Source organism: Calidris pugnax, unplaced genomic scaffold (assembly GCF_001431845.1).
Source record: "Calidris pugnax isolate Ruff unplaced genomic scaffold, ASM143184v1 scaffold24, whole genome shotgun sequence".
Classification (NCBI taxonomy): Eukaryota; Metazoa; Chordata; class Aves; order Charadriiformes; family Scolopacidae; genus Calidris; species Calidris pugnax.
Genome location: NW_015090922.1, coordinates 5474490 through 5487083, shown reverse-complemented (window position 1 = coordinate 5487083; position 12594 = coordinate 5474490). Strand labels below are relative to the sequence as shown.

At 35.5% G+C, this 12594-nt stretch overlaps 1 protein-coding gene across 1 annotated transcript in view; it reads right to left on the bottom strand.

The window, feature by feature from the left end:
- USH2A (Usher syndrome 2A (autosomal recessive, mild)) overlaps window positions 1-12594 on the bottom strand; it is a 393292-nt gene that overhangs the window by 319985 nt on the left and 60713 nt on the right. Inside the window, exons 11-12 of the mRNA XM_014950535.1 lie at window positions 5274-5469; window positions 1424-2065 (exon numbers count right to left, since the gene is read on the bottom strand). Coding sequence (XP_014806021.1) covers window positions 1424-2065; window positions 5274-5469 — 838 coding nt within the window. The remainder of the gene's footprint in view (window positions 1-1423; window positions 2066-5273; window positions 5470-12594) is intronic.

Genomic DNA, 12594 nt, shown 5'->3' with positions numbered 1-12594 from the left:
TAAAATAATTTAAATGAAAGTATTTTTAAAAATACTTAATGGAGGTTAAGCAGCTTTTTTAACCTCTGTTCAAATTATTGAATGGCATATTAAAACCAATGGAGCTATAATGTACCTTTTAATGTGACCTGCTACTTTAATAAATTGCATATGTATTTAACTTGAACTAAATCTATCTGTTCAATATTATTACTAAGGGTAGGTTAATATTACCTATAGCTTCACTTTGCCCACCTACTTTTAAAAGAAAAAAAATCAAAATGTAACTACAGAGTTTCCCCACTTATAATGAACATTTAAACTCTGTTTTAGTAACATGGTACAACATCTTGCACTGATATGTAGCAACTGCAGCATTACCTAATGTCAGGGCTGAACTGTAAGCAGTCCTTGTGAAAGCCAGCACGTAATCAGCACAGCAAGACAGGTGAATGCTTTCTAAGTGGCATGTTTGCCAGTCTCAAAGTTTAAGCAACCATCTCTTTACCTCCTGCCATGCTCAGCTTTATGCATGGAGTGCCCTTTTTGAAGAGCTCGCACTCTGCCTTCCAAATCCACAATTGTCATAGAATCATAGAATTGCCTTGGTTGGCAGTGACCTCTCAGACCATCTAGTCCAACCATCAACCTAACACTGACAAAAACCATCACCAGACCATAGCTCTAAGCACTATAGGGGCTTCATTCTGGTCCCCACCCCTATCTGCTAGCTCAGGGGTCTGAGTACTTGGGGAACAACTGACTTTACTACTAAAGGCTGAGGCAAAGAAGCCACTAAGTACCTCAGCATTTTTCTCATCCTTTGTCACTATGTTACCACCTCCATCTGTTAAAGGATGGAGATTCTCCTTAGTCCTCCTTTTTTTATTAATATAGTTATAGAAACTCTTTTTATTGTTCTTAACATCCAAAGCTAAGTTAAGTTCTCGCTGGGCTTTGGCTCTTCTAATTTTCTCCCTTCATAGTCTTACAACATCTTTGTAGCCTTCCTGAGTGGCCTGCCTCTTCTTCCAAAGGCCATAAACTCTCCTATTTTCCCTCCTAAGTCATAACCATTACAAGGATAGCTGCTGTTCATCAAACTGTGCTAGTTTACCTTCATTCAGTCAACAGGCCATGATGACTTGTGTATTTTCTCAGTATCTAGAAGAAATAGGTCTAACCTAATTTTGGTCATGTCAAAACTACATTAATGACACAAATTATACAATGTCTGGTAACAGAATAAATATTTGATAGTGATCAGGGTGTTAGTACTTCTTTCTCACTCACACAGTTATGAAGAAATGCAAAAATAATTAATAATGTAAGTCAGAGACATGTCAGACATGAAGCTGTCTAAACACGTATCAAAAACTGTAGGAACAGATATCCAACAAACCAAAATTTACTACATCAAATAGTTGTCTTCCAACTTCCTTACCTGGTTTACACTCATCACACCTTCTCCCCTGACGCTGAGGCAAACAGACACACTGTCCAGAGACGTGGTCACAAACTGTTCCTGCCAATGTGCCCAGAGCATCGCAGTCGCAAGGCTGGCAGCCGAGGAGGTTGCTCACGCTGAGGTTGTACGTGTGAAGCACGCACTGACTGCACCGAAGGCCAGTTACACCAGCTTTGCAAGGACACTGTCCTGTTGATTTGTCACAAAGCAGAGAGCCATTGACTGTACCTGCCTTATCACAGTTACACGGCAGACAAACAAAGGACTGATTCTCCTGCACTTTGTAGTAGCCATCCAGGCATTCGTCGCATTGTCTTCCTCCAATATTAGGTTTACATGCACATTGCCCTGTCTTCGCGTCGCACACGGTTCCGGAAAACGACCCTGCAGTGTTACAGTCACAAGCCTTACAACCTGTGACATCCAGCCCGTAAAAGTTGTCCATGCAGGTGTCACAGTGAAGCCCTTTCACTCGTTCTTTACAATTGCACTGCCCAGAGAGAGGGTTGCAGAATTGGTTCACTGAGCCGTGGCTGTTGCACCAACAAGGTTCACATCCATCTTCATTAGAATATCTGAGAGCTTTAAATCCAAAATTGCAACTGTCGCACCTAAGACCTGAAAAAAGAAAAGGTATTAATAAAAAAAAACAAAAAGCTGAAAAGCTATTGATTTCAATTCTTTAAAAAAAGGGATAAGTATACTATACTTGGGGAAAAAAAAGAAAAAAAAAGAGAAAGGAAAGGACTAAAACGCTTCACCAGCATAATTAACAGGAATGACAGGGCTGCAGAAAGCAATGGAATAACAGTGGCATCCCCAGTATCTGTTTACTTTTCCAATTTGTTTCAGAAGTGATGTGTTTCTGCTGCCTTCTCAACACAATTTAAGATACTTCTGCAAGAGATTCTTTGTAACATTTCTAAGACAAACCAGAATTAATCTCTTTGTCCGCCAGAACAGCACCTGTTGCACAATCAATGCTTACATGAACTCTTCACCCTGTATTGTAGAAATGCAATATACAGCGAATTGCACAGGGGTCTCAATCTGTTCTGATATCAGATTTCTATATTATATTAAAAATATTAAGTATACTCTTGGACAACACAAGTTAGCCTAATTACGATGAATGACTTAACACTGTACTTCAGTTTTAACATTGATTATACTTATGTTGGTGTTTGTTGTTAGCCCTCACTGAAAGCAGAAAATGTTTCCCACAATCCAAAATGAAATATTTTTATCTAAATATATGATTTAGTTAACTCCTGCAGTACATTAAAATCTAAACTGTTTTCTTCATACTTCATCCTGCAGTTTTATTAGCTTTGTTTTCAAAGTCATCACACGCTTTATCCCTGCCCCAAGGGATGGCATTTGTATTTTAGTTCATAAAATGTACATTACAAGAAAGCAAACTAGATTATTATATGAAAAATGCAAATTCACAGTTATGTATTTTTCCTTGCAATGGGAAAATCATTCACTATGAAGCCATCCCTTAATTGTTGCATACAGGAAAATATAAATACAGTGTTCTGGCAAAAATACTGTCATCATTTAAAAAAATACAAACCCATGTGAAAATACATCTAGCAACTTACATGTAGAAAAATAAAACTAAAAATGGTAGGAAATGCATTATACATATGGATAAAAACTCAAAAACTCCAACAGAAGGCAAGTTCCTTTAACAGTGATGAATGACTCACCTAAGGCATATCATTTAATTTCAATAAGGAAAATAAAAAAGGACCACTATTGCTGCAAATTTTAAAAATAACTGTATTGTTAACAAGAATTATGACTCATTTTGAACTATTAAAATTGGTCTACATGGATTCATATCATATCAGTTTTAAAAATATGCGCAGTGCTTATTTGAATACGCCATACATATTCCTGACAGGTAATCTATTCCTAACGATACTGAGGAAGGCCTACAGGGCATCACATTCAATGTTAACAAGTACAGGGGAGTTAGCACGCTTGGCATTTAATTCACATTCTTCTACCTTTTTATTCTAGATGAATGACCTACTTTAATAAAATTATTGGTGCTAATGTATTTTACTGGTGATAGAATCATTAGTAAGATTTAACAGTTGTGTTAACTCTAACAGTTCATGTTTCATAACACCGCGGTCCACAGTTGCATTTTTCTGTTATCGTGCTTGTTTAAATAGATAAAATGGCAACAGACAGATTGCTCTAAAAGCCAATTGAGAAATCCAAAGAGGAAAGCGCCTTGTTAAAGTTTGCTGCACATGGTCCAATATATAGAAGCTTATTTACAATTGGTTTGGAAAACAAAAAAATGAGAATCCAGTCTGGAAAGAACTAGGTCTTCATCCTGCAAACAGACACTTGTATAACGACAGCCTCCCCACAATGGTTACAGAGAAGTTTGCAGAAAGCATAGATTTACACATTATTTTGTATTACTACTTGGAAATAAAACTATAGTGGAAATAAAAATAATTCTTATTGTTTTCATCAAAGACGTGAGAACCAGACTGTGCATTTCTTGTATACCAAACAGTTAAGGTTTTTACAGACTCAAACGTGAAATGTAGGCAAAGAATATATAATTAATAATGCTCTGAAGTCCTTTTATGGAACATAGTGGTTTTAAGATGCATAGAGGTGATATTTTACTCTTAGCACCGTTTTCATCATATGGAAAACACATTCCACAGGGAAAAGGACAGAAACAGTTCACGCTTATGTCTGTTGAGAGCTATTTTCATTTTTTGTTGTTATTTTGTATTTGGAAATTAGAAGAAGAAACAAAGACTCACAGTATTACAAATAAGTCAATATTCACAAGTCAGTGAGATTTCTAAATTAACATCGTTAATACAACCTACAACCATGGTTAGCTAAAGAAAAAAAGATTACTAATTGTGTTAATAACAAAGCAGAAAATGATCTCTCTTTTTTTGAGACATATGTATAGTCTGAGACATGTACAGTTACCATGCAAGGCTCACTTTATCAGGAAATTCTCCTTGCATAATATTCCCATACATCAACATTTCAAAGTGTATTATATATACTGTGTATTTTGGGCACTTGATAAATTTTGTCCTTATGTGGCTGTGGCTCCCCTCAAATATGCTGGAAGTAATAAATTGCTATAATCAAATCTAATTTCTGAAAAATACCTGTGGGAGTAACAAACAAAAAAGCACGTCTTGTAAAAAAATGATAAATAACACAGAAGGTAGCAGTTTATTATAATCAGCTTGGCATTGAATTACAAAATTAAAATTATGTGGCCCTTGATAACTAACCCTAGCTATGTACATGATCTGTGGAATTATGTTGACTTACTTTGCATTTCATAGGAACAGTTCAAAGAAATATAATAGAAAAAATGGATAGATTTATCACAAAGGACCCTGTAGCACAGAATATTTTGAGAAAAAAATCCATTTATTTTGGTCTATTAAGAAAACTAGCATGGAAACGATTTGCTTAGAACTCATTAAGTATAAAACATTTTGAAAAAGCGTTAATTTCCTAAAAGAAACATCTATGCAGTAAGCAAATTACATTATTTCGGTGACTTATTAGTATGGAGCTGTATAAGCTAATGTAGCTATGCCGTAAAGAAACTTCTAAAGGGTTGATTAAACTAAGCTTCAAGCTGTAGTTTGATAGAATTATTAAATTAATAGTTTTTCAACAGTTAATTTCATTCACTTTTATAATCTGCCTTCAGCAAAGAAGTTTACTATACTTTTCATTTAGAAAACAACTGCGTTTTATTTCCAGAGATAACAAGGAAAATGGCTCCGAACTCTTGCATTACACATACCAATAACATTTGCTTTGCACTTGCACTGGCCTGAATTTTGGTGACAGGTAATATCTCCATTGACTGTCCCAGAGGTATTACAGTTACAGGGACTGCAGCCATCAGGGTTTGACTGTTGTAGATTGTAGAATCCTTCCTGGCACTGATTGCATTGTCTGCCAGACACATGTCTCTTACAATTACACTGGCCTCCAATCTAGAAAGATACAAAATATTATAGAATGATGAACATATCTATTTTTAGATGATACACTCATTAGCAACAAGAATGGGAGTATGAGTTGGGGAGAAGAAAACTTTAAATGGAACAGAAAAAAATAAGTCTGTGTAACACATAGTTTTTTAATTTGTTGGGAGAGAGAGAAAAAAAGAAATATTAAACAGAGTGTAGCTATTTTAAAATAGAGTTTACAAGTCCTATTTTTTCAAAACAGAAGGAAAAAAATTGAGTAAACAATGTAGCAATATTTACTACTGGACAGAGAAAACTGCAAAGAATAATTACAAAATTGCGTTGTATAAATGGTGACTTCTATTAAAGCAAAGAGTATTTAATCAGAGTCACTGTGAAGCACTTTATTATTTTTAAAGGTCAAGCTTTGCATTTTTTTTTGTGTTCAGACCATATGCTTATTTATTTTAGTGAAAATGTTAGTTAAATAAAAACAAAGCAAAGTTGAAAGATTTCCTTCCTGATTACTCATCCAAGATAAATTTTCTCTTCCTCTACAGAAGGACATGACCCAAGAGGTCTCCCTCTTTTTTTTTGCTTCAGCTGGAATCCAAGTGTTCCACTTCAGAGGTGCAATATAAAGGTCCTCTCCTACTCCCTAAATGAGTAGCATTGCAATTCGGAAGGAGCTGAGGCATCCTTTGTAGTGCCTAAGCCATGATCTGGGAATATTCATCTCGCATCTTGTGCAAGATTAAAGGGCTCCTGGGAAGCCATCTCAATTTCAAGCCTCTCAAAGCCAGAAAAAAACCCAATCTCTATATTCATCATTTCCCATATGGTAGGAAAACTGACCAGAAGGAAAGGGCAAATGCACAGGGAAATGAATGGAAGAGATGAGTCAATACACAACGTTGACAAAAACAGGGAGTCAAAGCAACAGAGAGATGCAGGCGGCAGGAATTGGCAAGAGGTTAAGGTTTCAGAATCAAGGAACAAATCCTAACTAACTTTTTTAACTCAAGTGTTCTAGGAAATATTTAGATGGCAGTAAAGAATTAAACTCTGTGTTACAAGTAATTTTCTTTGGGTCAGTGTGTTTTTTCAGTGCAAATATGAAAAAGAACAGTGATTCAAAACTAGTTATTCATCTACAACATCCACAGCTATAGTTCCGTGTACTTTGCTTTTAATCAGCTACCAGAACAAAAATTTCTCTTAACAGTTGTATTTTTTCATCTTAGACCTACATGTCAGGCACAGCTGAAACAGGAGAGTCCTGAGGCACTAGAGACAAAGCTATTTGGAAGTTTCACTTAAAATAAATGTTATTATCACATCCTCTAATCTACAATGAATGAAAGTTAGAGAAGTATGTATTCCTACCCCTTTCCACATAAAAGGATTCTGTAGTCCAATAAAACCTCCTCAATATGCTTTCATGATAGAGATCTATTACTGATATATCAGCCACATTTTTCAGAAAGATGAAGATATTTAAAAAAGAGGAAAACAATATTTTATAAACAAAAGGCAAGACAGCAGCTAGTACAAAAAGGTAAGAGTCAAGAGACCACAATAGCAGAAAACACAGCAACAAGGATTTTCAAGTTATTCCCTTTTTAGACTGGATTTGATCTAGATATTTAGTTTATTATAAGAGACTCAGTCATGCATCACAGCCATTCATCACAGAACTCACATGTGAAAAGCAACTCTGAGACTAATCCTAAATGAAGAAAAATACCTAGTTTAATATGTAACTGTGAAAGAAACATTTTGTCTGACTGACCATAGCAAACTCAGATTACAAAACAGCAACTATTATATAAAGATACCTCATTAGCACTCAACAAACATATAACTCATGCCCCAAGAGACTTTAAAGTTACTCCAAAAGCTATTACATGAAGGGAAGCATTACATGCAAAAAGGCATCTTTAAAAAGTGGAAATCAGATCACAATAAGGAAGTTAAATAAGAGAGGATATCCACCACCAAATTTTAAAACCAGAATAAGGCAATATAAAAATCAGCTTTTAATGAGCAACATACTTAAGGCATGAAGGAAAAAAAAATATTTTTCATATGTCAGTAACAAAGGAAGACCACCAGAGAATCAGCGAGGGTAATAAATAATTAAGTGGTATGATTAACAGATTCAGATTGGACATCAGAACTTTTCACTAAGAGGGAAGTGCATCAGTAACAGGTTGCCCAGAGGGAATGTGGAATCTCCATCCCCAGAGGTATCAAGACTCAACCAGACAAAATCATGACTGACTGGATCCAGCACCGACAACAATCCTGTGTTGAGCTGGAGCAGATGGCCAACTAATGCTTCTGTGATTCTGTGCAGCATTCAGGAAAGAGAGAACCACAACAGAGATCACAAAGAAAGAATTTCATGCTGAAAGTAGTGTTACCATTCTGTATTAGGAATGATTTTCATGACTGGTTTTAAATCAAAATGTCAGAAGGAAAAGATTTTAGCAAAATCTCATCTGTTGAAAAGTGACTACACACAAGTCAAGAGTTCTAGATGAACTGAAATATAAAATTACTGAGTTATTAATTGCTTAACTCAACCTCAGTAAAAGAGGAATAAAATGATGAAAGTTAAATCAATCTCCTTAACAGGCCGTAAGGAAGCTTCTGAGATCTACAGACGAGTAGCCTTCTTCCATACCGAGAGAGTTAACAGAAATGAAAACATGAGTTTGATATATTAGAAAAGACTGGTAAAAAAAATGGTAGAGTTTTTTCTTTTGCCAAAGGAAATAATTTTTCATGATTCCACTGCATTTCTTTAAGTCAGTAATATCTGGAAATATCACATATACTCAACCAAATGGATGATCAAAAAGTCAAATTAATTTCTACATGAAGAAATACAAACTTAACGCCTGGAGAAAACCAACGCTGACTATAGACAGATAGTGATGAGTCAAAAATTAGCTATTACCACTCGAGAAAGGAAGTGTTAAAGCAGCTCCATTCCCCCTAAAAATTTGAAAGCTCTAAGGCAATTAAAAAGGCAATAGGAATACTGGAATTATTAGAAAAGGAACTGCAAGTTATACAGAAAATGTCATTTTGTCATAAAAATCCATTGTGTATCAACATTTTGCACAATTTGTATATCTGGTTTCCCTCACTAAACTAAAAGAGGTTGCAGAGTAAGTAGATAAAGCAACAATATAAATGAAGAGATAAAAAAAGACTTTTCAGTTTGGAAAGAGATGAATAAAATGAAGGGAATACATGCCCATAAAATAAAAAAATAGGTTACAGAATGAATATTCATTATTTCTCACACTATAAGAAGGAAAGAACACCCATGAAATTATCAGAAAGCAATCTTAAAAGAATGTAAAGGTACTTTTTCTATACACCTCAAGTGTATAGAAAAAACACACTTTTTTTGAAGTGCATTAAAAAGTGAGTTAGATTAATTCCATATCCAGACACCAAACATGACAGTTCAGATGAAACCCCTGAGTTTGGCTCAGGTAGACCCAAACTCTTAAATAACTGCATTCTAGAAGAATATCACAGAAGGATCATGCTTCTTAACACCAGGTTCTGGTAGCTATCAGAGAGGATACTATGCTAGATGAAACTCTCATTTCATGTAGTATGGCTATTCTTATCAAATACATGGAAACACAAGTCTAACTGTGAGCAGATGGCAGCCATTTCATGATGCAGCAGCTGAAACGTGTAGATCACTGCATGCTAAGAGAAGGAAAGAGCACCAGTATCTTCAGCATAATTTTAAGTGTCAAGCTATGAACAGAAGAAATAATTTCCCTCCCATTCAGTTGCAGAAAATGGATATCCCCAACATTCTCTTAATAGGGTAAAAAATTATGCCAGAAGAATAAATGTAACTCTTCACAATGAAGGAGAAGTATCTGTCCAACTGAAGAATACAATTCAAATTTTCTCCAGGAATCAACCAACAAAACCATCTGCAGATGTCCCTATATAAATTTCCTCCTACCTTGCTGTCATATAGAAAAGAGTTTTCCACTGTAATCAATACAAGTGGCAACTGGTTTCCTGGTTCTAAAAAGAGCGAAGGTCTTCCATGGCAGTTAGAGGAAGGTATAGGAAACTAAAGTTTTTGTCAGAGAGGGAGGCTTATCAGATTGCTACTTAGTAGATCTGAAAATAGGTTTCTATGTACCAGATTAGAGGAACTGTAAATAATCCACTACTGACCTTCTTCCACAACACCGATTTCAAAGTCTTATGGAAATAAAAAGTCAAGCAGAAAAAAAGACATTCTATATACAAGACAAAAAGGAGCCTCTGATTGTATTAAAAAAATGACTATTTTTTTTGTCTTAGCTGTATGTGACTACAAACATTCTGCTTCTTCAGCCATTTTCTGCCAATATAAGATATCAAGATGAAATATATCTACTGAATTTTATTGAAACTTTTTCCCTGCCTTCTATAGTAAACATGTCATTATAAGAGATATAAGTAGAGGAAATATGCCACTGTAATGCACCCCATATTCCACAGGTTTTATTCTTCTTATACATTTTACATTTCAAGTAGCTATGCAGAATTTTAGAGAAAAATACTTGGCCATGTTTGGATGCTGCAGGACTGTGCCCTGTTCAGGGTGGGCACTGCTGTGCTGGGATCACCCTCAATGGGTTGATTTTCAACATCAGTTACACTCTTTGTGCAAATATTCCAAAATGAGTAATGGTGAAGTAAGTGCAGAATTTCAAAACACAACACATAGCAAAGAGGTTGTACAAGCTGTTACAAAGTTGTACAAGCTGACAGATGTTTATAATGCTGTAGAAATAGGTGTACTACAGGTTATAATACTGAACTCTACATCAAAATGGGTAGAACAAACAATAACTACAAACCATTTCCAGTTCCAAGTAAGTTATGAAGCAAAATGGTGGTTGTTGTTATTACTATTATTATTTCTGTAAATCCATTGGAAACAATGGTATCATTGAGAATACTGGTAGCAATTCATATTGAAAGATTTTCATTAACCAGGATTTCACCAGTTGTGCACTGGAGATACTACTGAACCTTCCTCACCTCCTCCCCATCCAATGCTATCTGCCATTTGAAGAAATAGACTTTAATTATACTGATCATAGAAGAGCAGAAAGCAATCTGTTCTCCTGTTCCTCATGCCTGACAGGCCTGGTTCTGACCCAAACAGTAATCAGACAGAAAGAGCCTGTCTATTAACATAACCATCGTGGTACTAAATCACTTATGGAAAATATCTGTCTAGACTGTTCACTATGAAAATGAGTCTAGCTGAGCATGACTATCAAGTGGTGCTGTATCTTGGGACCTCATAATTACAATTGTTATTTGATACAGAAAATCACTGATGCTGAGTTAGCATGTATCCCTTGTGTCATTTATAATTTACGTATGAAATACACATTAGTCCCATATCTTTGAATGTAAATAGTTATAAAAAGTATGCAAGCAATTTCCTCCTGCACAAATCACAGCTACATCATTGTCCTTTAATCAGGAAGCAGATTACTTGAGATTTCTGAATTTTAGATTTTAGCAGTTCATACTCCTTTAGACTGCATTGATGCCACTCTTTAATTGAGGGACACTTATCTAATGCATCTCATCTAGAATCACAAAATGAAAGAGGAGCCTGTTCAGGAACCCACCCAATGTCCAGTTACTAAACTGGTATGAGGAATTAAGATATTTAAGTACCCAGGACAAAGGCTGACATATTCCAAAGAATTGTGTTAATTATTCTTTGGGGTACAGTTAAATATTTAGCCATAGCGCTCATCTAGTGGATAATCAATATGTACATGTACATGTCAACATGTATATTTTCTGACTACTTAAAATCTTGTTGACCATATATATTCATAAAGTATAAAACAGAATTTGCTGAAAAAACAACTGGCCTAAGCCCTTCTGAAAGTTTAAACCTTCTTTTTCTGCTAGGATACCCCTATAATTCAAATACCTATTCTTTGGTGTGTGTAATAGAGAAACATACTGCCAGAAACATAATCAGAAAATCTCTCCAATTTTAAAGAAAAAATATGAGTTGTGGCTTGATGTTACTGATTACAAAACTAAAGTTGATGCTTCCTAAGTTTCTTCTACGAAAGTTAACTTCCGGTTTTGCAGACCAGAACACATGACAAAATAATTCCCTTTTGGGATTAGCTGAGTCATGACAAATTTCAATTATTGACTCTCTACCAGGACAGAAGCACCCTCTCTTGACCCTTTGGCAATGCCCTAAAATTCACATTTTAAGATGCATGGTTATATTTACTTCCTGTATGAAATTCTGTCTGTTCATCCCACTGTTGCTGAGTTTGCAACCAATTGGTACTGATCAAAATGTTCCATCCCTTTTGATACAAATGCTAATCATACACTTCTCACTACCTTCTTACTTCATGCAAATCTGGCAAGGACCCCATCATCCAGTTGACTGCAATCTCAGGAAGTGGGAGGGGAGAGCAAGAGGGTTGAGGACTTTTCTTTACCTTTTCTTCAGTTTAGGAAACGAGAACTGTAAGACGTGCTGGCTCACACACGTAGGTTAATGGTCTGACCACCAAATACCTGAGAGTATTCTCGGTATGTCAGCTTTGGGAACTGAAAATTGAATAAGCAGCAATAACGACGTTCCTTTTCACTCCCCTGCTATCTCTTCTTCTCATAGCATATGACGACTTTCAGAAGTCAGTAGCTTTCTACTACTTCTGCTCAAAATGTAAAATGAAGTGTTTACCCTTTGCCCATGACACTGCAAAGGGTAAGAGTGGACCAAATCCCCAAAATAACTTGACAAACCATCACAGAAAACTAGCATTTCCATTGTACAAAACCCAGTAGAAATGAAGCCACAGAATTATTTAACATAAAAGGCTCATTTTCCTTCATTTTAGTGATAAGATTAAAGGACTTAAATGAAGGGAAATCCAGGATTCAGAGTACAATGTGGTTTATAACTTGGCTTTTTTTTATGGACTCCACTATGCACCTGAGCATTTAATTTCATTTTCATTCATGTTTGCATCTTTTATATTCCTTACTCAATTTGATATATCTGTTGACTGAAATTCCCTTAATTAACTGCTTTAGCTATGTTCTTTC